Source organism: Lagopus muta, chromosome 2, assembly GCF_023343835.1.
Source record: "Lagopus muta isolate bLagMut1 chromosome 2, bLagMut1 primary, whole genome shotgun sequence".
Taxonomy (NCBI): Eukaryota; Metazoa; Chordata; class Aves; order Galliformes; family Phasianidae; genus Lagopus; species Lagopus muta.
Window position 1 is genome coordinate 28,402,771 of NC_064434.1, and position 26,161 is coordinate 28,428,931.

General features: G+C 44.7%; 2 protein-coding genes across 5 annotated transcripts in view; one reads left to right on the top strand and one right to left on the bottom strand.

The window, feature by feature from the left end:
- The window catches only part of SMAP1 (small ArfGAP 1), a 96,611-nt gene extending 92,118 nt beyond the window's left edge, over positions 1–4,493 (top strand). Inside the window, exons 10-12 of one of the 4 annotated variants that reach the window (XR_007375533.1) lie at positions 394–722; positions 3,029–4,266; positions 4,381–4,493. Coding sequence is in view for 3 of the 4 variants with exons in the window: in XM_048938252.1 (XP_048794209.1) it covers positions 394–722; positions 3,029–3,163 (464 nt within the window). In the remaining variant the exon portion in view is untranslated. Of the gene's footprint in view, positions 1–393; positions 723–3,028 lie in introns of all 4 variants that reach the window. The other 3 variants (XM_048938252.1, XM_048938254.1, XM_048938253.1) reach the window with 3 other exon arrangements.
- Positions 4,004–25,555, bottom strand: B3GAT2 (beta-1,3-glucuronyltransferase 2). The gene is made up of 4 exons (XM_048938261.1): positions 24,752–25,555; positions 12,500–12,644; positions 4,645–4,793; positions 4,004–4,570 (listed from the first exon to the last, which is right to left on the bottom strand). Exons 1-4 carry the CDS (start codon positions 25,313–25,315, stop codon positions 4,484–4,486), a joined length of 945 nt encoding a protein of 314 aa, XP_048794218.1. The 5' UTR covers positions 25,316–25,555; the 3' UTR covers positions 4,004–4,483.
- Positions 25,556–26,161: the final 606 nt, after the last annotated feature.

The following is a 26,161-nucleotide window of genomic DNA, read 5'->3' on the forward strand; positions in this document are numbered from 1 at the left end:
AAACAGTGTGTGATTATTTAATCAAGTGTGCATGTGACTGACAGATCTGTGAATTCAGCTCCTGCTGCCCAACTCATTGCTTAGGGTCTGAGCCTCTGCAGCAGGCCACTGGGGTGAGTGCAGAGCTGTCCGGTTTGATTTCTGCGGTGTTTGTAGGAAAACAGACTTCTAGTACAGTGATTAAAGACCCACTTACCTCAGGGATTTGCCAAACTCTCTCTATGGTGGTGAATCCTTTTCCTGTGAGAGATTTTACAGGAACTAAACTAACAGCACTGACATACAGCTGGACAAAGTTATCCTTTAAAATTGTTTTGATGCACCTAATGCTTTTGGGGGGGAGGGAGAAGATCACAAAGCACTTTCCCTGAAGTCTTCCTTTCTCTGATCCAGGTATGTTCATGGGCTCCTCCACTATGCCATTCACCACACAGCCATCGACTCATTTTCAAGGTTTCCCAGCCATGGGAGTTCCTGTGCCTGCAGCCACCGGGATGATGGGAAGCATGATGGGACAATCGGTGCCAGTCATGGGGCAGAGCACAGGGGTGATGGTAGGAATGGGAATGCCCAATGGATTTACTGGTACGACACAAACTGGTGTGATAGGACTTCCTCAGAATGTCGTTGGACCTCAAGGTGGAATGGTGGGACAAATGGTTACTCCGCAGAATAAGTACGGATTGCAACAAAATCAGCAAGCTCAATGGAACCTCACCCAGGTAAATGCTCGTTATTCCCAGATCAGGGTGTTTGAAAAAACATCTCCCTTTCAGATACAAACTGCCTAGCTGTAGGAGGAAAGCTGCAGTGGAGCCAAGTTACAGACTGCTGGACTATGAATTGCTCAGACACGCAAGGAAGAAAATCAATGAAGAAATAAATTAAAGATAACCAATATATAAGCACAGAATAAACTCTGCTGAGGGAGACCAAACTCAGTTTTCTGCTGCTGTAGCCAGTCTCATCCTGGCATCTGAATTAGGTAAAGAAACAGCTTCACTTTAGTTATGCCACGCCAAAGCATAAACACAGCAGTGTAACTAAGAGCAGAATTGAATGGCTCAAGGATGGCTATTAACAATTAATACTTTCATTTCCAAGCTTCGAGATAGATTTCAGTGGAACGTGCAGTTTTCTGCACTGTGATGTGCTGCTGTAGATAATTTGCTTAGAGTCATCTATTATTTATCTGTAGCATTTCCACGCTTTTATTTCTTAAACATGTTTAAAAGGTTTTCTAGAAGCATTAATGTATGCTTAGTACTATATTGATACATTATCCAAGGAAACATCCTAAAATCATGTAGTTGGGAGCTTATTTTTAAAAAAGTCAACTTGAGCAACGATTTTTTTCCAGATTTTTTCACTAGATGAACCACACAATAATTGCATGCTGCTTACTCTACTGATTCATGAAGTGTACCTTAATGACTTAGCTATACTAATTAAGATTTGTGGTGTGAGCAGTTGTGTGGGTTTTTACATAGATAAAATAGCCTCTCTCTGAAAACACAGACTGTTATCCACTTTGAAAAGTAGTTTCTTAAAGGTGAGAATTTCAAAACGTCACATGAAAGATATCTATGGACAGTAGTCCACAGATCTTTTTAAAGGTGCCTAACTTTAAAAAGGTCCCATAAATAAAAATCTTGCTTGTTATGTGTATTAAAAGCTGGCTCATAAGACAAAGTCTTAAACATTTCTGTACTACTTGCATATCAGATAATATTATCATTATGCTGATATCCCACAGTTGCTAGGGGAAGCATGCTTCAGTTCTAAGGTGGGAGAGCGTGTTTACTTCCCAGAACAGCTTGCTTTATGTACTCTGCTCCTTCAGAATTCTGCTCAAAAGAGATGAACAACTAGGTGAAGCATTTTTAATCTCCATGTCCAGGCCATGGCTGTCATTACTGCAACCTTTTCACATGTCTGAATGCACACGGTGTTGATTCTGGAATATGACTTTGCAGGTCATTTAACGACTTTTTCACCAGTTGTTTCGCAGTTTCCTTTTGTACCCTGGTATTGTGCAATCCTGTTTACATGAATTCTCATTTTTAGCTAATCTTCAATCTAATATTGCCTATACAACTGGAACATCTGTGTTTGCCAACTGATTTCACCCTCAGATTCCTTAAGAATTTGGACATCTTTACTCTGTCTACGCAGACTGGTTTTTGGCTTGTCTGCATTTGTGTTTTAGAAGATAACAGGCAGTTATTTTAAGATTTTTATGCTGAGCACTGAAATTTACAGCAAATTCATAATGTTTTCTGAGAGCAGAAGTATTTTAGCATCCTCCTTACAATGAACATGAATTCTGAACTGTTTCCAAATTCTAATTAGTTATCTTTCTTAATTTCATGTGAACTGTTTGACTCTTTTTAAAGAAGTCACAGTATCTTGAGTAGCTTCTTTAGCAAAATATGCCTCTATTTATAGAGAGTAGTCAAGTTTATAAGTCTGTGTCATTGGTTGCTGACTAAATGGACAATTAATATAAAACAAAACAACACGAAATAGCGGTGCAGTCAAGATATTGTGGGCTCCAAAGAAATACTGCTGAAACAAAAACCATCATCTGGAGTTGCAAATGTAGACAAGGCTTTGCTACTTGCTTGGATGTTTCTTCAGTAAAATTGCCAAAATTCTGTTGGTTAGCTCTGAAAGTTGAAAGAGAGCTCCTATCAGCAGAAGTACATCGAGCTCCCTTGTCACAAGCTCTGTGTTCACTACTAGAATTCGCTAGTTGAATGCTGATACAGCCTTCTCATACACTGCCAATCAGCTGCTGTATCACAGCGATCACCTGAACAGAAACTGGATGTAGAAGAGCTGGTGCCCTGAAAAATATTTAGATGCTTTCCTAGAGTCAGTATTTTTATTTAATGAGAAATACTAGTTTTAGGACAGTATCTTTTAACTGATTTAGCAACTGATTTGCTGGTTTAGGAGGTAGTACTGCTTTTTGGCAAACTTGCCTCTCGGCTCCAGTCTCACTGGACTCTTGTATGCTTCACAGATGAATCAGCAGATGGCTGGAATGAACCTCAGCAGCTCCAGCAATGTGATGGGCTTTGGGCAGCCCCCCAGCACAGTGGCGGGATGGACTGGAAGCTCCTCGGGTCAGACTCTCAGCACACAACTGTGGAAATGAACGTTGCAATAGAAGTTTCACCCAGAAGAGCCACCTAACATTCCTTGTCCAAATGCATTTACTTCCGCTGTTCTCTCCATGGACATACTTTTTCTTTTTCCCAGGCTGTTCAGATTAAGAATATAACTGACTGACCGTGTTGTGGTCTGTATTGATTTAAATTTGATGTAGTGAAAAGCAGATCAAGAACACATTTATATATCACTGGCAACGTTTTCATACAATGCATATGATTTCATAGACCATGTATTTAAGAAGCTGCTTAACCACGTATTGTTTTTTTCCCCTCAAAATTCTAGATCAAATGGTTTGCATTTAAGGGACGTAGCTATCATGTTAGTAATATCCAAAAATATAAACCCCGATCCCCCCCAAAATTACCCAGTAATCCTGTAGAAGGTACTGTATGAACAAATATTTAATCATATATAAATAGAATGTAAATGTATCACAGCAATGTTTTCTAGTGTATCAAACAAATTTTGTTTCATCATGCATTTCACTGTGACGTTATTATGGTGTGCATAACAGGGAATGTGATCATTGAAAGGAAGATAAACCTGGATGTTACTCTAGTCCTACAAATTAATAGTCTATTCTTTTAAAAATGAGCATTTGATCCATTTGAGTTTCCTGTGCTAAAGCACCCAAGCGGGCTCACGAGGCAAGTATGCAGTATTAATGCTGAGAACTGGTATGCATACAAGGTAACTTGGTGTGAACAGATCCGTCTTTCCTTGCAGAAATATCCAGGTTTATGACAGTGATTGTGTTTACATTTTATGGTGCCTCATAATGATAAAATGTTATTTCCCTATATTAAAAAGATGAATCCGTAAATGATTGTGGGTTTTTATTTCATTATTGCATAACTATTTGACAGCTATTTCTTTAAGTCTGATTTTAATGAAGGAAAGCATTTGGAGGATCTATTTATGCAAATATTTAGATCAACAGTTCATGATTTAAAATCAGTTTATAATTATACCACTAAGCTGGATAAATACAAAAACTGAATGATGATTTTGACAATATTCCATTGCAGTCATGTTTCGATTGATCGATTGATTGTTTTACTATGTGGAAACAGCCTTACAGCAAAGGTAAGTGTCAGTTTATTAAGATGAGTTCAGAAGTGCATGCAAACAAGTTAGAACAAAGCACACCCATTTGATTTGCTTAATAGAATATCTGACAACTTTCTTTTGTTTCCACAGAAGTCCACCGGGTGACCAAAACTTCTCACACCTGTAGGCTGTCACAGGGGCTGAATTGGAGCACTTTCCAAACGCATCCGCTGTACTGTGACTCGTCCCAGGATCATACCTCAATGTTGACTGTGTCCAGATGATATTTTGGCTCATTAGCTAGATTGACCTTTTCTGTTCGTGTGTGCCACACGAGAACCTATCAAATAACACTTTGTTAGTACGGTCATCTACAAAGACCATTGAGAGCCTTTTTAGAAAATAAATGGGTACCTTCGTGCAGTTGTTTGCTTTTGGCTCCAGTTCTTCCACTGTTGTTATCTGTTTCAGAAAATCAGATTCTTGCATTCCTGGCTGAGAACCGCGACGCTTGAATACGGCCTTTGGATGTGACAGAATCACCTGAAGGCTCACAGCAAATCCTTGAAGAAAGGAAGAATAAAATGGTTAAGAAAAAACACAGGTTTTTTGTAGGCAAGTTACACTTAACCTACAAAACACCACGCATCTTTTAAAAATGTTGTAAGATTGGTTATATGAGTAGACAGTGCTTGGTAGGATAGGACAGCCCTCATTCTTTTCTTTTACCGTGAAGATGCACTCAGATTTTCAACAGTTCACCAATTTCCTGTCATAAAGAGAATTTTCCTTTCTCCTTCTAGTTAAGAAATGAAACTGAATTTTAACTAAAATAAAATGTACGGAATCCACACTGAAAAAGTATTTCTTGGTTTGATGGTGAGAATCAGAAAAAAAGGATTAGAATGTTACTTAGACAAAGCAACTGTTGTCTTTAGAGATTTTTAACATTACTGATGGAAGACAATTCATGCATGGTGTATGTTGGCCTTCTACACCCTGTGGCTACTGGGGACTTCTGAACCATTCATCTAAATGGCCACCTGCAGGACAGTCTGTAGCTGATCCGGGTGTTGCGCAGCACTATCAAAGGATCTCATCAGTGCTTGTTTGCAATGCATTCTCCCTAATAACATACATTAGGTCCCTCAAAGGGAGCTAAATTGAGAAATCAGTGATTTGAACAAGCTCACCCTTTCTGAAGCAGCTCTTGTGAATCTTCAATTTGCCACTGGTTATAGAAATTTGAAGTTGTTACTCAGCAGGATTCAGTCACGTGTAAACTTCTTTAAGGATGACTCAAAAGCCAGCCTGATAAACTTGTGAAGGAAAATTACGTTTGTATAGCCTTGTGTCTAAGAGCAGGTCTACCAAATAAATGGTGTTTTGTCAGTTCACAGTGGTTCCAGCTGTCCCTTTGCAACAGTTTTGACATCTGTTCCGGAAAACTGCAAGAGTACTTAATTCTGAAGCCAGTATTAAGATTTTTCTAACTAAAAACTTAAAAAAAGAGCGTAACTTCCTCTAATAGAGTGTTGGCTGCCCCACTTGTTAGAAGCAGTGCTGCACCCAGCAGTTCTCTGTTAGGCACTGGAATGGGCTGCCCAGGGAGGTGGTGGAGTCACCAATCCTGGAGGTGATCAAGGAACATTTGGACGTTGTGTTGAGAGACACGGTTTAGCGAGAACTATTGGTGACTGATGGATGGTTGGACTGGGTGATCTTGTGGGCCTTTTCCAACCTTGGAGACTGTATGATTCTATTCTATGATGGTTCTGTTATTGGCTGGCCTTAGCAGGGGCCAGCAGGGAGAAGAATGATGGCAGATTTGGACTTCCCTTCCTCAGTGGGGGTCGTCTTCAGCAGACTACAGGCCCTCAATGCTGTCTAGGTCTTTGTCACATGGCTGTGAGGGGCACAATGTGGGTTCCAAAAATCCTCCCTTTTTCAGGCACGGAATAAAGTCAAATTATTGAGCTGTTGTACATAAGGACATGGAGTACTGCATACTGACTGGCCTGAGGTTTGTTGCTGTAATCAGTGGTCATGCATTCTTTGTGTATCGTTAGGGTTTTCAGTAAGTAGCAACTTGGAAAAAAAAAAGTTCAAGGAGACCTCTCCCCTTGGCTATCTGGTTTTTCAGCACTGCTTTACAACTGCTTCAGTTTCACATATTGACGTATTTATGTAGATAAACTTTCAAAGCACTTGAATGAAAACCATTTTCTAGTGCCAACTTCTAGTTCACTTTATCACAGGCAGAACATTATGGCATCAAAAAGAGGTGAGATGGTGCAGGGCTAACCATAGTAGCACTAGTTACTTCCCCTAGCACATAATTATCCCATGGTAATAGGCCAGTGACAGTAGCTAATTTCACATAATTCCGTGGTGGAAGTAACATCTCCAGTATAGCATAAGCAGACAGTGCTACATGCACTATTTCTACAAAGTCATGCTAAGCTTAATCACATGAAATACCACAGGACAAGTTTATAGCCACAGTGTAACACACTGTTTTGCTGTTTCTGTTTGATGCAAAGCCGTAAATGAAATCTAATTGGCTGATGAGCCACCTCGATAAGAATGAATTTGTTGGAGGATGAGGCATCTGGAAGACACAGCAAAGATTACATCTGTGTTGCTTTCTCTGGAACCTGTTAATTCACACTTTGTCTTGGATTAACAGCTTCTGTTAAATGATGGAAACATTTTTCTTCACCCAGTTAGACAGCCTTTCAAGATTTAGTTGCCGCGATTAATAGCTTTGCCTCCTGAATGCTCCAGATAGCACAGTAGCTGAAGGCAAGCCAGAAACTTCAGTTTTTACCATTTCCAGAGTGAATAAATGCTAGAGCTTAGTGCTGATGGTGACACAGATACGCTGGTTTCCATGCAGTTTAAGATACTGCCTTTGACTTGGTAACCATACATGACTTGAAGTCTGCTTCCTTCCTCTTCAGGTAACACACCATTTGAGTTCAGTGCCGTAGAGGTGCTCAGCCACATGTTTTCATATGTCAGAACAGAGAACTCTGCTGACAATTAATTTACCATGAAAGAGACTCCCTATGTTAAACCCAGCAATCTCTGAAGAAGTTCTTACATCCTTTGATGTCGGGGGGGGGGGGGCTTTGAGTTTATCATCTGCCACAGCCAGTCAAGATTTCTTTGTACTTCCATTCTGCAGCTTTTTCAGACAAAATATGCCATGTTTTCCGGTGTATTAATAGCTTCTTTTCAGAGAAGAATCGTGAGAAAGATGAGATGTAACACATACTACTGCAAAATCCAAGGATCAGATGGTTGCTTGGGCCCTAGCAGAGGGACTCAGAGAACTATGAACGACTCCAAAATGTGCTTGCCCAGTGATTCACAGGTACAGATTAATCTGTACACCTGAAGCAGCTCCTGGAATGCTAATATAAAGCACACATCTCTTTTCCTTGAACAGTCCTGACGTTATGAGATTCATGATCCAACTAGTTCTCATGGGTGGTAAAAAAAGTAACAATTCTTGCACAGGGAACAAGCCATAAGTAAATCGATAAGCATCGCAGAAGATTTAAAATCAGGTCTATAATAAACAACACAGTGCACTCACTTCAACTGCCCAAGTGGCTGCTGATAACCTGAACATTTTTGCTTCTATGTGTGACACTCCATTGAGATTTTTCAAATTCTCCAAAAGCCTACAAGTGTTCTTGTTATGGGCTGCATTCCTTCAGATATCAGAGTGTAATGACAGATTAGAGCTCGTATCTGCATCGGGCTGTCTAGGTCCAGAATCTGTCCAAAGGAGTTCCTGTACGTTCTTGTAGACACTTCAAGTATTCGCAGAGCTTGAGGTTAAGACAAGCACAGGAGGCTGACTTCAGCTGGGAACTAGGAGCAAACTCCCCCCCCTACCGTAAGGGCAGAGCAAATCTGAAACCAACTCCCAAGACTGAAAGTGTGCAAGACTATGGGGCTGGATGGCACGCATCCCAGCAACCTAAGGGAGCTGGCTGAGCTGGTTGTCAAGCTGCTCTCCATCTTATCTGAAAAGTCGTAGCTGTCAGGCAAAATCCCTGGGGACTGGAAAATGGGAAACAACACTCCCATTTACAAGGTGTTTAAGGTCAGGCTGGATGCAGCCCTGAGCACTGCAATCCAGTACTTGATCTAGCAGTTGGCAGCCCTAGCTGTGGCAGGGAGTTGGAGCTTGATGGTCCTAGAGGTCCCTTCCAACCCAAACCATTCATGATCCTAAGAACTTATCTGGCCATATACGGTATGTATAGTGTATTTTTAACCAAACAAACAATGAAAACAACTGTTGCTTAAAGTTACTCATCTTCCATCCGCTTACCTTCTCAGGTAGTTCTACATCAAGGCTACCAACTATTGTTGGTTCCATTTCCTTTACTATGGCACTCCCATCAAAAGGGGATTGAGCTGGGGTCTGTCACATTAATTTTTAGTCAGCCTACTATAATAATAAGAGCGCCTTGGCTAGAGTCACCAGGAAAAAAAATGCTTCACTGCTATCCCAGTCAGATTCTGATCAGTCTATGACAGAAACACCAGTGACAAAAGGTATCTTGGGGTATGTTTTGCTTAGATCAAAGTGAGACCTGCCCATAGCGATGATTCGTAGCCATACTTCTTACTTTCTGACATGGCAGTATAACAAACTTTTTTTTTTTTTAAACTAGCTTTCCTCAGTTCACGTTTAACCCATATTTTAATACTTTTAAAGCCTTAGGACTGCACATCTGAATAGACAGTTTGTTTCCCTTTCTAACCTTTGGGCAATGTTTGTCTGTATCTTAAAGAACATTTTCTTAAATGAATTTCTTTGTGTTATACAAGAGCCCAACTCCTATTACTTTCATGTAATGGATACAGAATTTGCTTAGCTCTGTTTAATAAAATATTATCATAGCCTAGCTAAAAGCACCAATAATATTTATTGCAGAATCCAGCCAAGTGCTGTTTTTACTGAGAACTACAAAAACATTTCTTCAGCAGATCTAGGTAATATGTTTCCAAAGCAATAAGTAAAGTTGAATTTCAACCAAAAAGAAATATCACTTACCATTCTCTTAAAAACAAATAAATAGGTAGGTAGAATTTACCTTAGAAGTTCAAAAATAGTTTTGACTTTGCTGCCACACCAACCTCCCTACTTCAGGTTTGTGTTTTATATAACTGAAGACGCTCCTTAAATCAGCTGCAGAGGATGCACAGAGATGAGACAACAGCTCATGCTGCAGATGCTGAGCCCTGCTTGCTGTGGCCAGAACTGAAAACACAGACAAACACAGCCCTGGTACTCAGACTTGAGCAAGGAAACATTTAACTGTGTTGTGGAAAACAAGGGGTGCTTGTGGTACCACAGAGTTCTGGGGACGAGTCAGACGCTCACAGGAGGCGAGAGCAAAATGCAGCTCCATCCTATTCCCCCCGCTCTCCCTTGCTTCTGGTGTGCAGAGCCAAGAGGAACAACAACCAAATAATTATTTACTCCCCTTCCTCCTCTTCTGAGTGTGCACTCAGATGTCTGTTTTCCAGGCAAACTGTTCATTTTCTCCTCCTTCCCCTTGGCCCCATACCCTCAGCCGCACTCCCTCTGCTCTAAAATCCAAATGCTCTCAACACATTTGCAGTCATTTCTTACCCCCTTTTCCTACTCGCTCAAACTCAGTGTTATGTTTTGCTTACAACACCCAATTCTCTTTCTCTTTTCCTCCCTTCCTCCTCACACTCTGCAAACCACCTACTGTTAAAACTCAGGCGGTACTTTAAAAACACCAGAACTCATCTGTATGCTCTGGTGGTTGCCTGACAATAAGGAACACAGGAAACAGCTACTCTGCTTTCTGAATGCAATTTAGCACTGGGGAATAACTGTGTCAGCCACAAAGTTCTAGAAAGAAATAAACTATGTTTTCTTCACTGATAAAATGTGACATTTCAAAGAAGAATCCAGAAGTTGGTTAGCGAGGGTCTCAGCTGATTCCCATGAAATCAGCAGAACTGCCCCATGGGACCCATGGGCGATATAAATTTGCCCCCATGCCTTCAAGTCTAGAATAAGAAGTTCATGTGCTTTCCCTTTTTACTGAAATAACGATATCAAAATGTAATTCAATGTTTGTTATATTTGTTGGACTAATAAAGTTCTCTCCAAAGCAGCACCTTCTTATTTGTGATTCTACACTGATTTCTGATACTTTCAGCCCTTGTACCTCTGTCTCCATAGTCTCTCCCTTCCAAGACCTCTGCAGGTACAGGAGCAGGTAATGCTCACAGAGCTGCCTCTCCCATGAGCCAATGTTGCAGCAGCAACTGCAAACTGTAAGCAAAGATGACATGAGCTTTCCTCACATCTCCTCCGATGAGGGTTTGTCCCTTGCCTAATGTAGCATAATGGCTTTTTGTCTGCTGCTAATAAATTATGAACCGTGCTATCATCCTTACAATGCCTTTCTGCAGCACAGGATATGTATCTATAATCCACATGCAAACTATTCTCACAGAAGCATGATCGTAGGGACAGGCAGAATTCAATCTCCCCCCAAGGACTACCTCTACCTCTATGCCCCAATGCTCTCATGCCAGGAATACCAGTAACCTGAATGGTTTCTGTGGTGTAGAAAAATTCACCTGTTGATACTTCACCACTTTTCATGGAACACCTCAATCCGTTAAAAAAGAAAACCCTCAAACTCTGTCCTTTTTCCACTCCCAAGACATAAAGGTCTCAAAAAAATGAAAACTGCTGGCTAATTCTATCCCATTCTTGTCCCTGTATTTTTCCCCATCCCTCTTCTCCATGAATATCCAGGGACTGCTCCAAAAGTAATGCCTCCTATTTTATTATGTTAGCCCACAGTGTGGGAGGCACATGTTGGTGCTATGGCAATAGAGGTTGAAACTTCCCACCAGTATTCTGTTCCATGTTGTTGCTGTGTGATGCGGCAAACATGGAATCTGACACAGAAGAGCCTACGAAGTAAAGGTGTGTCACTGAATTCTTCCATATGGAAAAATGGCACCCACTGACATTCACTGACGCCTGCTGAACATTTATGGAGACCAAACAGTGGATGTGACCACAGTGAGGAGGGGTGGTGCGTTTCAGCAATGGTGACAGCAACATGAAAGACAAGCCACATTCTCAATGCCATGCAGATGTTTGTGAGTGCAGCAAGCAGGCTCTTGTTCATCACTGGCAAAAATGCATAGCTAATGATAGTGACTATGTTGGAAAATACTGTTTTGCAGCAGAGAATTTACTTTATCTAACAGCATTATTGTGCTCTTTCTAGCTGCAGTTTTCAGCTCTTTCCTAGTTACAGTTTTCATGGGAATAAATAGGAGGCATTACTTTCAGAGCAACCTATTTCAAAACTGCTGAAGTGCTGCATCATACTGGGAAACCAACTGCTGCTGCACTAGAAATCAAAATTTGGCACAGCGATGATTCATGTGGCAGTTGTGAATATACAGGAAAGAGTGCCTAAGCATGGACTGACAGCAAGACAGAGCTGCATGGTGTGCCAGCTTCCCAGTGGAAGATTGATTAGATCAATTTTGAAGCTTTTCTGCCTTCTGCTACGCTATAGCTGTCAGTGATTTTTTTCCCCCTAAGCCCAGCATTTCATACTATATCCATCTACAGTTATCACCATCACTCCAAATAGCCAATAAAACAATGAATTATGTCATGATAAAGTAGCGTTTTACAACATGAGGTCTAAGAAGGGTCTCCATTTATACTGCCGGCTGTAGATGGATGACTCAAGGCAAGGCAAGGCTCCCTGCAAAAATTAACTGGATGAATTGATTTACAATTAACTCATTCCAGAAAAACAATTCATTCAACATAAAAGCCAAGTTGCCACATGCAATTACAAGCAAGTGAAAGTAAGCCGCACCATCACCAAGAAGCAACTTAATTAAACGAGGTGTGCAAACTAAGACTTCTAGGATATTTAATGCTATAGCACTATGAACAGCAGATACGCTTGAGAAGCTTTAAAATCTGCTTACACTGGGACCACAGAATGGCCTGGGTTGAAAAGGACCCCAATGATCACCTAGTTTCAGCTCTCCTACTATGTGCAGGGTCGCCAACCAGCAGACCAGGCTGCCCAGAACCACGTCCAGCCTGGCCTTGAATGCCTCCAGGGATGTATGCTTCCACCCCGCTCACAAAAAGATGTAAGAATAGGCACGATGAGCTTTCTGTCATTCACACAGCATGAAGCTTAGCACTTACCGGCCATGTCGATGGCGAAGGGCCTGTCAGCTCTCCAGCCCGTGTACCACCCGACGACCTTGCCGTTCTCCACAACCGGGCGCTCGTACCGCCGTCCCCCGACCAGCCCCACAGGCCACACCGACACCTTACGGGTCGTGCGCATCTGCAAGAGGTGAGCAGAGCGTGATTTCCTGCACTATTCCTAGAAAGCTTTGCTGTAAGTGTTGGTGGGAAGCCTACGCGCTAATCCTCTGTAACAGTCATTTAAAAGCAATGGTTGCTTGCAGATTTGAGCCCAACAGGGTAAGAGTTTGGAGGCTGCAAAGGCCTACTCATTTTCTGTGAGAGCTCCAGCTCTCTTCCAGTAGGCACCTCCGCCCTACCAGAAATGCTCTATTCATGTTTTTATAAGAAATGTAAAGTCATGGAAAAAATGGTTCTTGCTTTCATGTTTGTTTTAAAGGTGTGTGGTGTTTGGCACTCTTTCAGTAAGTATATTTCTATAGATTGCTTATGTAGCATAGCAGCACGGTGAGATAGACTATTATAGGAATGATTAGCAAATGCACACTTCATTAAGACACGTACAGTTAAGAAACTGTGACACACAGCTCTCCCCCTGCCTGCACTACAGCAGATCTGTACAAAAGAGGTTACATCTGTTAAAGGCTCATGCAAAAAAAAAAAAAAAGTTTGGACCATGCCTTTAAACATTTACATGCTGTTTCAGAAAGAACTGCTGAGTTTCTATGGCATGGGCAGCGTGGGAGCTTGTTTCCAATGTAAGTAGAAGTAATCCTGTAAACGCTCATCTATCGTGGCCTCATCTATCCCACAGGAGATTGCAGAGAGTGGAAAATGACTCTTTAGCAACAAGTGTGTCAGACGGGGGCTCTTGGAATTCAGCACACTGGTTAGCAGCCCGATTTCTGCAGCGAAAGGGAAGGTAACACAACTTAAACACTGATGAGCTGCTCCGCGGTGCGGACTGAGGAGCCAGGCGCAGAATGGAGAGCACAAGCACTACAATTTGCCCGGCTGTACCTCACTGGTACACCTACTGTGCTTAAATATGGTTCTTTTTAAGCAAGTATCAAGCTATCCCACTGTAACACAGGCTTAATTTGATTGATTTTTAAAACAATCTCATCTTCTAGAGTAGTTGAGGCCTGTTCCTTAGGGAAATGCAATCCCCTTCTCCTCTCAAACACTCATCTTTGCAAAAACAAATACAATTTTACTTATTTGTAATGCACTCCCCTATAGATAGACGTTCAAGTGAAAGACAACCTTGGTTAAATATTAAACACTTGCTTCTCTTTCTGTCAAGGTGAAAGATTTATCATATGTATCATCTAAACTCCCAGGAGATCCACCAGAAGAAAAAAAAAAAAACCCACAAAGAAAGCACTTCACTCTGAGACTCATTTTTAAGTTAGAAACATTAGCAGATTTTCAAGTGAACACAGGGAGCACATAAAATACATATTTAGAAATCAGCTGTGTATGCACACACAAAAGAGAGCTGTACACCTCCTCTCCTTCCAACTCTTTGTGCATCTTCTGTGTCCAAACCACTGACTGTTTTATTGCTCCTGCCTGCTTCAGATTATTTTTCCCATCTCTTCCACTCTTCCATTTAGAAAATGCAGAATTAGCACTCAACTATTCTGATACAGAAATCAGTCAAACCTCACATAATCGTAGTGGTTGGAAGGAACCTCTGGAGAGCACCGAGTCCAACCCTAGGTTCCCTAGAATAGGTTACATGGGAAAGCATCCATGTGGGTTCTGAATATCTCCAGGGAAGATATCGCCAGACTACACAACATCTCTGGGCAACTTATTCCAGTGCTCTGTCACCTTTACAAGTAAAGATGTTTTGCCTCAAGAATATACGGAACTTTCAGCTTGTGCTCACTGCCCTTTTTCCCATTACTGGGCAACACTGAAAAGAGCCTGACTGCATCTAGTTGACTGTCACCCATTAGATTTTTATAAGCAGTCTTCCCCTTGCAGTCTTCTTCAGGCCAAACAGTCCCAGGTCTCTCAGCCTTTCCTCATAAGGGAGATGCTCCAGGCCAATCATCACCTTTGTGATCCTCTGCTGGACTCCAGAACTTCCCATTCTTTCTTGAACTGAGGAGCCCAGCATTGGACACGTACTCCAAATGTGGCCTCACCAGTCTGCCATGTTCTCTCAAGTGGCTAGAAACCTCTTCTACATTCCATAGACTTTCTTCTTCCATTTGAGTTTTTCCATGAGCTCCTTGCTCATCCATGTGGATCTCCTGCCACCTTTGCCTGATTTCTTACTGTTAGGGATGCACCAATCTTGAGTCTGGAGGAAGTGGTGCTTGAATGTCAGCCAACTCTCTTGGGCTTCCTTACTTCCAATGTTCCAACCCATGGAAGATCCCAACTCCAAGCAGATCCCTGAAGAGGTCAAATTTGGCTATCATGATGTCCAGGGTTGCAATCCTACTCACTGCCTTGTTTCTTCAACGTAAGATGCTGAATTCCACTCTGTCAGGGTCAGTGCACCTTCATGATTTTACCTATTTTAATGATACATCCACACTGCATTTTTTTCTAATGGTGTATGGATATTAACATCCAAAGCCATGGGATATGGACATAAGGCATGATCCTGTTGGGCTTGTCTATACAGCCAACTTTCCAGTAGGTCTGCAGGGCATGATCAAGCCACACATCCTACTACACTAAGCTGGTGCTATCTGCAGGATGAACACAGATATCCCTTCACCTCTTATCTATCAGCACCAACACATACTTGAGCATATGGCTGCAGGACCAACTTATCACTGTACTGATTTACAGTGCTCCAGCTGCTCTGTGCCAGCTGCTGGTTCGCACCCACAGCAAGCACAAAGTGCCCCCAGGTAAGCACAAGCATGCCCCCAGCTACACTAAGGCAGCTCATGCACAGTAAGCCCAAGCTTGGTCTTTTCCCACATTTGTGTAGCTATGCTGCAAACTGAGCCAGGTCACACAACACTTCTGTACTGGGTGAATACTGGCTACAGCATTCACACTAACAGAGCCAGAGAGATTTACATTAATATCTCATCTTACAAAGTGTGTAGCAAAACCTTGTTACTCCAGAGTATCTCACTGACCTCATGAAATCAGCACAAAATGACCCAAGAATTATTATAGCCTTGGGTCTGTCTCCGTGTCTGCAAGTTAAGCCAGTAAAGCCACCATACATCAGAAGAAAACAGGTAAACGTTTACAGAGCTCTTTATTTTGCCCTTGTGTTACTTTCCTTATTCTCACAGGTTCCATTTGTGGAGAATGAAATAAGCCTGTGTCACGAATGCAACAATCCCTTTCAGTACAAACAGCCAGAGCACATCTAGACCACTATTTATGCTAATTCTGAAATACCTGGCAGCCTCGGGATGTGCCAGGCAGATGGAAGTGGGAATATTTCTTTCAATCTTCTGAGAATAGCATTATGCATTTAACATACTGATGCATTATGGCTGTATTTATGTATGACTCTGTGAAAGCCATATTTGGATTAAAAGGTCAGCTTGCAGCTGGAATTTGGCACTATCAAATGAAAAGGTGATTCAGAAACATGCTAATTCTAAACAGCTTTGCTGCTGTGGGTTACGCAACTATTCAAATCCTATAAATGAAAACAGCTTCCTAAATTGCTCTTCTAGCTGTCATTTTAATGTGGCATCGCATGCTCTCTTATCATTGAGTGCTTTTAAGTCCTGGCAGTGTACAAGAATGAGATTCATCGCACTTACAGGGAACTCTCTGTTAGTCAGGCATCTAGTTTATCCTAGTTCAACTTTGATAGTTAACGAGCAGAGATACAAATGTGCCAATGTGATTCATCCCACCTGGCTTAGACAGCTGCCTTAAGTTAGGATGAATCTCCTGGAAATGCTTTTTCCTATCCTTAATTTGGTTGGGACACAGAGGAGAGTGATGTTCTGGGTGGGGGAAGGTGAGGAAACGGACACTAAGATGGTAGAATAAGCCAAAATGAAGCAGAGGAGAACTAGGAAGGAGTAGGCAAGGAAATGACAGAGAGAGCATTAACAACTGACAGCAGAAATCCCAATGAGGTGATGGGAACATGGCAGCAGATATAGTAGTAACACAGGAACTGCTAAAGAATAACAAGTGAAAATGCAGAAAATGTAGCTGAGTAATAGAAGAGATAGCGTTAAAAGCATTGCCAAAAAAAGCATCTCAGTCAATCAAGGAAAGCTACTTAATGGGATGTGCTGGACTGATGGATGGGTAAGATGTCAAGCCAATGAGAAAATAAAGAAGCCTTAGGGGAAAAAAGGTAAATGACAGAGAGAAGGAAGTAGACTCCTAGTTCTTTACAGTGAAAAGGCTTCAGTGCTGAAACAACCATCCTGGTGTTATTGCAGCCTGATGTTGATGCTTTTCTATTTGGGATTCAATGTTTCTAGCAAAGCAAATCTGACTGCTGCAAGCAGTAAGCACTGTTCTGTCCTCTACTGCTTCAGCCCTTGTGTGATACGTCCTGGTCCATCTTCAGGCTGTTGGAATGAATGGATCAAACTCCATTCCAGTGAGTTTCAAATACACCTATATGCAAAACTCCAATCTACTGCTATCAGAGAGGTAACATAGAGGTCCTCCAGCATAGCTCTCCCAGAAAATGAGTGCTACAGGTTACTTGAGCACAGCCAGCAACCCTATACGTTCTCAAAACAGGCATCATGCATTACTCTCAGGCCACATACAGCCAATTTCTGTTTCAACAAAACTTACATTGCCAGAAGGATAGCTCCTCTGCTCCCCATTCACTTAGCCACGAAATGGAACTCCTACTCCTAACACTACTTCAAAGGGATACTGAGTCACAGAAAATCTGTGCCTGTGATGTTGTGCAGAAAGGACCTTCAAAAAGCAAGTTTGATGTCAGTGAACTTGACTACAAAGGGTCTGTGCCTCCACTGGACAATGCACAGCAAGGGTCTGCAAAGCAGTCCCTCCCCTAGCCAGCCCTGCAGCTGGGGAGATGGCACTTCAATATAACCTGACAGATATTTGTCTCATCTGTTCTTGAACACCACAGAAGCTCCACAGCCCTTACAGGTAATGAGACTCATTGCTTCATCATACTGCTGGAAAGCTCTTCCTTTTACCTTTCCTCACGTTGCCTCCAATGGTTTTTACAGTCCACACCACATAGGGAAGACAGATTAACTTCCCCTCTCTCAAGCAACATTTTACACATTGGATACATTGATTAATGCTCCTAAATGACATCAGCATCCTTGGGTAAAATGTCAGCACTGCTTCACTACAGGAGAAAGCTGTACCACCCCTTAACAACTGCAGCTAGGAGCCAATCTCTGCACTGGGAAGACTTCCAAAACACAACACTTTCAGCTCTTCCACTTACTAATTCTTTTTCCTATCCTGTTTTCTGTCATTCCACTCAGTTGTGCTCTTGCATGGTGCAACACACCTCTAAAGAGCCACCGACGATTCATAATTAATTTCACAGCAACAGTATTAGTTTTGCAGGTAAAAAGGAGAAGATTGCTGTCAAAGTACAGAAATAGAGAGCGTTTGGTACCTTGTAATCCATAGCCCCTCACTTGAATAAATCCGCTTCAAATAACCTTTTTGGCACTGTTTCCTCTCATTTTTAAAGCCATGTCATTGTTTCTCTACCAGCATCTTCCAACGCAACCTTTTTAGCATAGGTATTACATGTCTATGTGCAAGGGGAATGTCAGTGTGCATTTAAAATCTGCCATGTATTCTTAAATAATTTATATCCCAGAAAGGTATTTAATGCACTGCTAACTCTTATTTAGATCTTTTTTTATTATGAGGCAAATAACTAATGACAGCCAGCTAATATTTAATTCTGTCTGTGCTACTGAGTGTTATTTTTAAGACGATGGCAAAAATCTGATTTTCCAACAGAAAATCTCCGTGTTCTCAAAGAGAATTAGATTCACTTTTACTACTTTTAAATCTTTTGCATAACCATATCCATTAAAAACTACCTGGAAGTCAACTTTTACGTAAATGTCCTACCCTTAATCTGCTATATGAAGCTATCAAAGGAGCCCAAACCTTTCCCTCGTTACATTTGAAATAGGTAGGAAATACTCACCTCTTCTGTCTTTTCTGTGTTGCTTTCAAACTGTTTTACAAAGAAGATCATGGAAAAACTAAAGCAAAAGTTCCGTTTCCTACTGTTCACTCCTACAAAAGCCCTATCGAATGTGAGAAGTCTCCTTGCAAGAGGGAAAAAAGCCAACAGAACCCTCGGGGGAAAGAAAAGGAATCAAAAAACTCTGTAGAACCTTCTGCTAATAGAGAAAGTCATGAACAGAGTCAGAGATGCAGAAATTTTAATCCTTGCTTTCAAAATATTTTACTGAGATTTTTTGACAAATCAAACATCAGCGTCAGTTCTCACTTATGTTTCAACCAGAAACTATTTGAATCAGGAGGAGAAGCCTCCATTAGGTTTCTTTGATTGTTGTAACAGATCAAAAGTCCCTGGAATTTTTGGCACTAGTTCAAGTCTATGAATAAAGTAGCAAACAAAAACTGTCATCTCCCACATATATATAAAACCAAACCAATTTAAGCCATTAACAAAGAACAAACCATTTCCTGAAACATGTATAAAATTCACTTTGAAAAGAGCTAACACCTGCATTATCTAGGGGACAGAGGAGGTTTAGGTTAGATATTAGGAGGCAGTTTTTCACTCAGAGGGTGGTGACGCACTGGAACAGGTTGCCCAAGGAGGCTGTGGATGCCCCATCTCTGGAGGCATTCAAGGCCAGGCTGGATGTGGCTCTGGGCAGCCTGGTCTGGTGGTTGGTGACCCTGCACACAGCAGGGGGGTTGAAACTACATGATCACTGAGGTCCTTTTCAATCCAGGCCATTCAATGATTCTATGAACTGAAGCAGCCCTGCCCCAGTAATGCAAAGTAGAAAGCCACAGCATCACAGAGAGCCAGCAAGAAAGGAAGGAAGCCAATGCTGGCTGGCAGACACCTGTACTGGCCATCAGATGTCTGTGTGACACACAGTGTCTGCATATATATAGGTTCTGCTTTCACTAACAAGAATTTTTTCCAGCTGCAAACTGTTAGCAAGAGTTAGAATATCTGCTACCTTCATGTAAACATCCTGGGAGAATGAAAACATTTTCTTGCGTCCCTGCCCTTCATTCAGAACTACCCAAACAACTCTGCTCTATAGTGCCACTATGAGAATTATCAATATCTATTAGCAAAGAAGAAATCTTCATTATTTTTCATCTCTTCCTCATGATTCGTTCCCATCTGGTTGATTTGAGGATGATCCTGCATGGACAACTTAGGCTTAGGTAGCATTATCATACTTTCTAAATACCAGAGATTTTGTGGTTAATTCAATGTTTGTTTAAACTACTACTGCGAAGAAGAACCCAGCTGACTGAGTCAGAGAACACTGATCAGATTCTCATATTTTCTGTGGCTCCGTGAACCTTGAATTATCTGTAAAAACATCCTCAAATTCAAGCTAAAAGGGTGGTGCTCTTTCTCCTCCCCTCCTTCCCTTCCAGCATGATAGTCAGGGCATCCTTGTGCAGGCAACAGATACAGCAATTTGAATTCTGCTCTCCAGCTCAGTGAGCAACTGGGCTAAATGCTGAGCTACTAAATAAAAGGATTTGTTTTTCCTTAGAAATGAGAATTAATGCTGTGATTTACTTTGAACTCCATTCTGCAGGGCTGTATTCAGAACACATAGTAGAGCGTGAGTTCCTCTAAAGGAACCCTCAGCTCACATTCAGGCATGACAGCAGTGTCATAGAATGGCTTGGATTGGAAGGGACCTCAAGGATCATGAAGCTGCAACCCCCTGCAGCAGGCAGGGCTGCTGACCTCCACATTTAATACTGGACCAGGCTACCCAGGGCCCCATCCAACCTGGCCTTGAACACCTCCAGGGACGGGGCATCCACGGTCCCTCTGGGCTGTTCTGGCATTCTTTAGGCAGCTAGCGAACCCTGCTATGAAATCTCAGGCAGCAGTGACCAGAGGGCTAGGGGTGGCAGCGAGGGAGGTCATGGCTTTAAACATAAGCACTTTAATTTCAAATATGTCTCACTTTAAGTGTCTGAGCAAAATGCAAGCAAAACTGGCAGACAGAACCCAAAGAGGAATATGCAGAAGTCAGTGCATTTCTTAATACGACAATCTCACCTTTTGGCACACTGAAGACATTTGCTAAGAATTTGGGGGAAGAGTTCAAGGCAGGGAAATTTCAACCATGTTTACCTGCAGTTCCCAGCGCTAGGGCTGGAGTCTTGTTTCTAACACCTCTCTAGGAAAGTGGAATGTGAGTCTTACCTAAATTTTCCTCCAGAATGTCTGAAAATATAAAATCAGCAGTTGCTAAGAATCAGTCACAATATTACAATAACTTGCATTCAGGAATAGGATGAAGCACAAAGGCAACAAACTATAACAGAGTCACTGCAAGAAGAATGACCTACAGTATAAAATAGAAGTTACGATGATTCATATAGAAACATCTGTAAAGCGTATCACGCACTGAATTGGGGATTTCAGGCCTCGCGGTGGCTTTGTTATGAATGCAGCTGAGGTTCAGCTGATAAAAGATGTTTTCAGAAAGTGGACTGCTGGTTTTGATGCAGACGGACACCTCCAGGCAAACGCATCATGTGTGAGCATGGAAAAAAATAAATCACTTCTGAGGTCTGCATCCCGAAAGAATAAATGACAAAACAATATGCCAGAACCAGCAGCACTGAACTAAAAGCATGATTTTTCACCTGAGCATCGTTATACTCTCAAATGGAAAGAGCTGGGAATAATTCAAAGGCCTCACTTCCATTCCTGCAACTATTTCTTGAGCTTTCCAAGGAATGTTGCAACCCTGGAACAACTGGTCCTTCCCCAAAGCTCTTGCAAGGAAGATGGGACCTCCCCAACAAAACACTCAGCTGAGCAGATGACCAATGCACTGGAACAGCAGAAGGACAACCCAGCCTCTCCACCATACTCTAAGAACTACTGCTAATCTTGCTCATCCCTTGTCTAGTTTGACTTCCAGGACATAATCTTGCCAGCAAAAAACTAAGCTATACACACGATCCATTATATGTCCTACAAAAAAACAAAACAACCCCACAAACATTTATAAAAGCAACAGAGCTCCAGTTTTATACTACAGACAGTGTTTCCCAGCATAACACCTCTGCAGTTTGTTTTTTTTTTCCTGTTTTCAATTCCCCTCATTTCCACATAAGACGCTGCATAGTTCACTCCCTATCAAATATAACACACTTATTCCTGTAAGTACCAGATAGGAGTACTTTGGACAAAGATCAGAATTCCCTCATCGAAAGCTCTCAGCAACGTGCCATGGCATCCTATGTCAAAACACACTCCTTTTTTTATTGTGCCCCTATTGCTCATACACCGCTGCTCACAGCAAGCTCTGCTAAAAGGCTCTGCCTTTCACTGCAGCGCCAGGGAAACCCACAGCAGAGGAGCCGCCATGAACACAGTCTTACACTGGCATACAGCTCCCTGGCACATCTTCTGCCCTGCAGTAACATCCTCTGACTGCAGGAATTAGCAGCAAAATGCACACCTCTCACCCACCCTCATGTCCCTTAGCCTGTGGCACGACCTGCAGAGGGCTGCCCAGCCAGCAGAGGGCAGCGCTCCGACGAGAACCGAGAGCTCCTCTCTCCTTGTTCACATTCATGCTGCTCCCCAAGTGGGTGAGAGATGACCAGATGTGGGATTAGGAAGTTGCAGAGCTGGAGGATGGCTCCTGGTACAGTACCATATAACAGGCAGAGAAAACCTCCCTCTCAGGCACCTTCAGAGCCACTTTCAGGCAGAATTACTACTGGATTCCTTCTGCATGCAACACATTCTGAAGTGCTCTCTTCGTGCTCGGAAAAGAGAAGCTCAGTTTACCCTCATAAATCAATCAATTCCTGAAGGAGAGAGCAGGATTTACTACAAAGCTGTCAAGTCAGAATCTGTAACCACAGAGGTTTTTTTGAACAAGAAATAAAATTTCAAGCAGTGCCTTTGCTAACAACAAGACTGCTATCCCTGCACATGCACTTCCCACTTGCTGTGAAGGCACATCCCTCCAGCAAACCCTGCCAGGGGACTTCCACTTAGCTCTGCCAGGTGGACGAGGTGCTCCCAGTGGGACTATTGGTGGCATCCCAGATACTGCCTTATACACACCAGTGACGCCAAAAAACAGCCATGGGAACAGTTGGTGGAATCTGAAGCAAAAGCTCCCTCTCTGCTCCCACACCGGAGCTTTACAGCTGCTACATCTCAAGGGAGAACTCACTCATGCACATGGGCCAGCCTGCAAACACAAGGCACAAAATAAACAGCTCTTCCCCACCAGCTAAACCTGGTGAAAGTGCAGTTTCAGGGGTGAGTGGCTGTGGGTGCAAGATCACCTGTGCTCCTGTGAGTGAGAGGCAGCATAAATCCTCTGCCACGCCTGTAATTCTTAAGGTTAGCCCCCCACACGTTCATTCCTTTCCTTTGCTTTCATGCAAATGTGCCCTCACAGCCCAAAAGGGCAACTGCAACCCCAGCTACACCAAAAGAAGCATGGTCAACAGGCTGAGGGAAGGGATCCTGCCCCTCTGCTCTGCGCTGGTAAGACCTCACCTGGAGTGCTACACCCTGATGTGGAGTCCTCAGCACATGAGCACCTGTCAGTACACATCCAGAGGAGGGCCACAAAACTGATCCAAGGGATGAAACACCTCTTCTGCAAGGACAGGCTGAGAGAGCTGGGGCTGTTCATCTTGGAGAAGAGAAGGCTGTGGGGAGACCTGAGAGCAGCCTTTCAGTACCTGAAGCAAGGCTATAAGAAAGAAGGGGACAGACTTCTAAGCAGCCTGTTGCAACAGGAGTGGGGAAATGGTTTCAAACTAAAAGAGGGGATACATAAACTGAATATAAGGAAAAGGTTTTTTTTCTGGTAAGTGCAGTGAAGCACAGGAACAGATTGCCCAGATAAGTGGTGGATGCCCCACCCCTGGAGACATTCACGGTCAGGCTGAACACAGCTCTGAACAACTTGATCTAACTGTGCATGTTACTGCTCACTGCAGGGGAGCTGCACTGTGTGACCCTTATGGGTTCATTCCAACTCAAACCATTCTTAATGCATTTTCTGTATCAATTTACAGAGCCCCTTAGGAAGCATCAGGGTAGTTTGTATCTTCGAGCAGAAACGGACGCTTCCACCCATGGAGGTCTGGGACATTACAATACCCTCAGCACAGCCACGAGACTTTCAGGACATCACTCACAACAAGAACTGTGTCTCCAGGACAAGGTCCTCAAACTGGCAGCAACAGTGCTGAATGCCAAACTGAGAAAGAAAGTGGGGCACCCTGCTCAGAAGGACCGCATAACTGCCAGCATGTCGAAAACAGGAACAGATGCACTACCACCTAAACACGAGCAAACAAAAGCAATTCTTCTAAAACAACCAGCTCTAGGGAATTTCATGCGTTGCCCTAAGGCATCCAAAGAACCCTTGTGACTCCCAAGCATAGCAGTTCCCCTCAGCGAGGGACGCGGGTCACCAACAGCCTCGTGCTCCCATCTGCCCGTCGACCCTGCTGCGTCCCTGCCGAGGTTACACCCCCAACAGTCATCTTCCGCTGCTGGTGGCCCACTCATCGTACAGCCTTCCTCCCTGCCAAGGGGGGCCACAAAGAGACCAGAGAGCCTCACTTACTGGAGCGCCTCAGCACGGGGCTGAAGTAAAGACAACAGCGCGTCCCCGCACCGAGGGACTGCTGGAAGGCTGCTCGCTCGCTGCGGGAGCGATCCGATCCGCCGCTTCTAGGAAGCAAGGGCTTCGCGCATCCCGGGCGGCTCCACGAGGAGCCGCGAAAAAGCGGCCGGGGCGTCACCTGAAGGGACGCGGGGCTCAGCCTGGAACAACCGGGGCGGTCAGAGCGGTCCGTGGCGGCTCTCACTCGTTACATAATCCCGAAACCCGCCTCGCTCGGCAGGGAAACGGGAAAGCCGTCACAAGTGCGCAGGGCTGCGGGGAACCCCGGCAAGGCGCCGCATCCCGGCGGGGCGGGGACCGGGGATGCGGCGGGGCGCCCGCCCGGACCGAACTCGGGCGCCGGAGGGAAGCGCCGACGGCCGGCGCTTAGGGGAGCCCGCGGCCCGTCCGCACGCACCTCGTGGAAGAGCTCCAGGCTGTAGGTGTTGTCGTCGTCGGCGAAGAAGAGCACGCCGGGCTGAGGGGCCGGCAGGTGCTGGTGCCGCTGCCTCAGCCAGGCCAGGGCGGCGTTGCGCTGCTCGGTGGCGCGGGGCAGCCCAGGCCGTTTGTAGCGGCGCGGCGTGGGGATGTGTAGGTGCGTGCAGGGCAGCCCGGCGTCCGCCACGAAGCGGCTCACCAGCTCGCTGCGCGCCGCCGCGTCCTCCACCAGGATCCAGTGAAGCCGCGCCACCTGCCGGAGGGTGTTGGCCAGCCGGGTCAGCTCGGCCTTCTGCACCGGGCGGCTGTACGTGGGCGTGATGGCATAGATGGTGGGCAGCGCGGCCTCGGGGCGCCGCGGTGAGGACGCCCGCTCCGTCGCCGGCCGGGACCCTCCGCCGCCGCTGCCGCCGCCACTCTCTCCGCCGCGGGGTCCCGGCGCGGGCGTCGGCGCCCTGCTGCTGTCGATGTCCAGCACGATGACGACGACGAGCACCCAGGGCAGCAGCAGAAGGAAGCGGCTGAGGAGCAGCGCCTTCTTCATGCTGCCCCGCCGCGCCGCAACGTCCCTCAGCGCCGCCCCATGGACGGGCGCGGGGCCGCCGCTACGCCTCGCCCCGCGCGGGGCACCGCCGCCGCCCGCCTCTATCCCGCCAGCGGCCGCGCTCCCTCCTCCTCCTCTTCCTCCTCCTCCCTCGGCATGGCCGGGGGGGCTCTGGGGAGCGGCCGCTTCGCTCCCCGCCGCTTCCCCTGGCGGCGCGGAGGCGGGAGGCGGGCGGAGGGAGGGTCCCCGCGGGCGGCTCCGGGGGTCCCGCCCCGCCCCGCTCCGCTCCGGTCTGCCCGCCGCTCCATCCCGCCCCGACGGCCCCGGGTGTTCGCAGCGCTCACCTCCGCCCGCTCGAACCCGCCCCGTTATTCTTTTTTTTATTCCCAGAGGAGGAATATTTCGGAGCGCTGCAGAAGTGCGAAGTTGTAAATATCCGCGTGTCTGGGGCTCTGGCTGCCGCCCTCCGCTCCGCCGCCGCCTGGAGGAGCGGCACCGGGAGCCCCGCGCTCACCTCCCGTTCCCGGATCGCCGTCCCGAGCACCGCTGCTTCTCTGGGATCAGAATGGCGTGAGAGCTCCTTTCAAAAGCGTTAATGCGTGAGGATTTGATAGTAACGCACTTGCCTTTGCCTTGCTTGGGAGAAAGCGTTCATTAACTGTTATACCGCGCGTGGAATGCGCGTGTCAGACCAAAGCTTTCTCACCGAGGAAGTTTCCAATGCATTCTGAGCACTCTGCTGCCATAGCTAAAGAGCTGCGCGCAACTCGAACCGAGCACCTGAGTGTTGCACGACAACACAGAGGCACGGCGCTGGTATTTACCAATTTCCGAGTTCTCTTTCAT

Bases quoted from the DNA above. Each gene is read 5' to 3' on its own strand.
- B3GAT2 (XM_048938261.1), bottom strand. From the start codon at position 25,315: ATGAAGAAGGCGCTGCTCCTCAGCCGCTTCCTTCTGCTGCTGCCCTGG. The intron at 12,645-24,751 runs GTGCGTGCGGAC...CACCTCTTGCAG, and splicing joins GCCTGGAGCTCTTCCACGAG to ATGCGCACGACCCGTAAGGT. The intron at 4,794-12,499 runs GTAAGTGCTAAG...CCTTTCTTCAAG, and splicing joins CTTCGCCATCGACATGGCCG to GATTTGCTGTGAGCCTTCAG.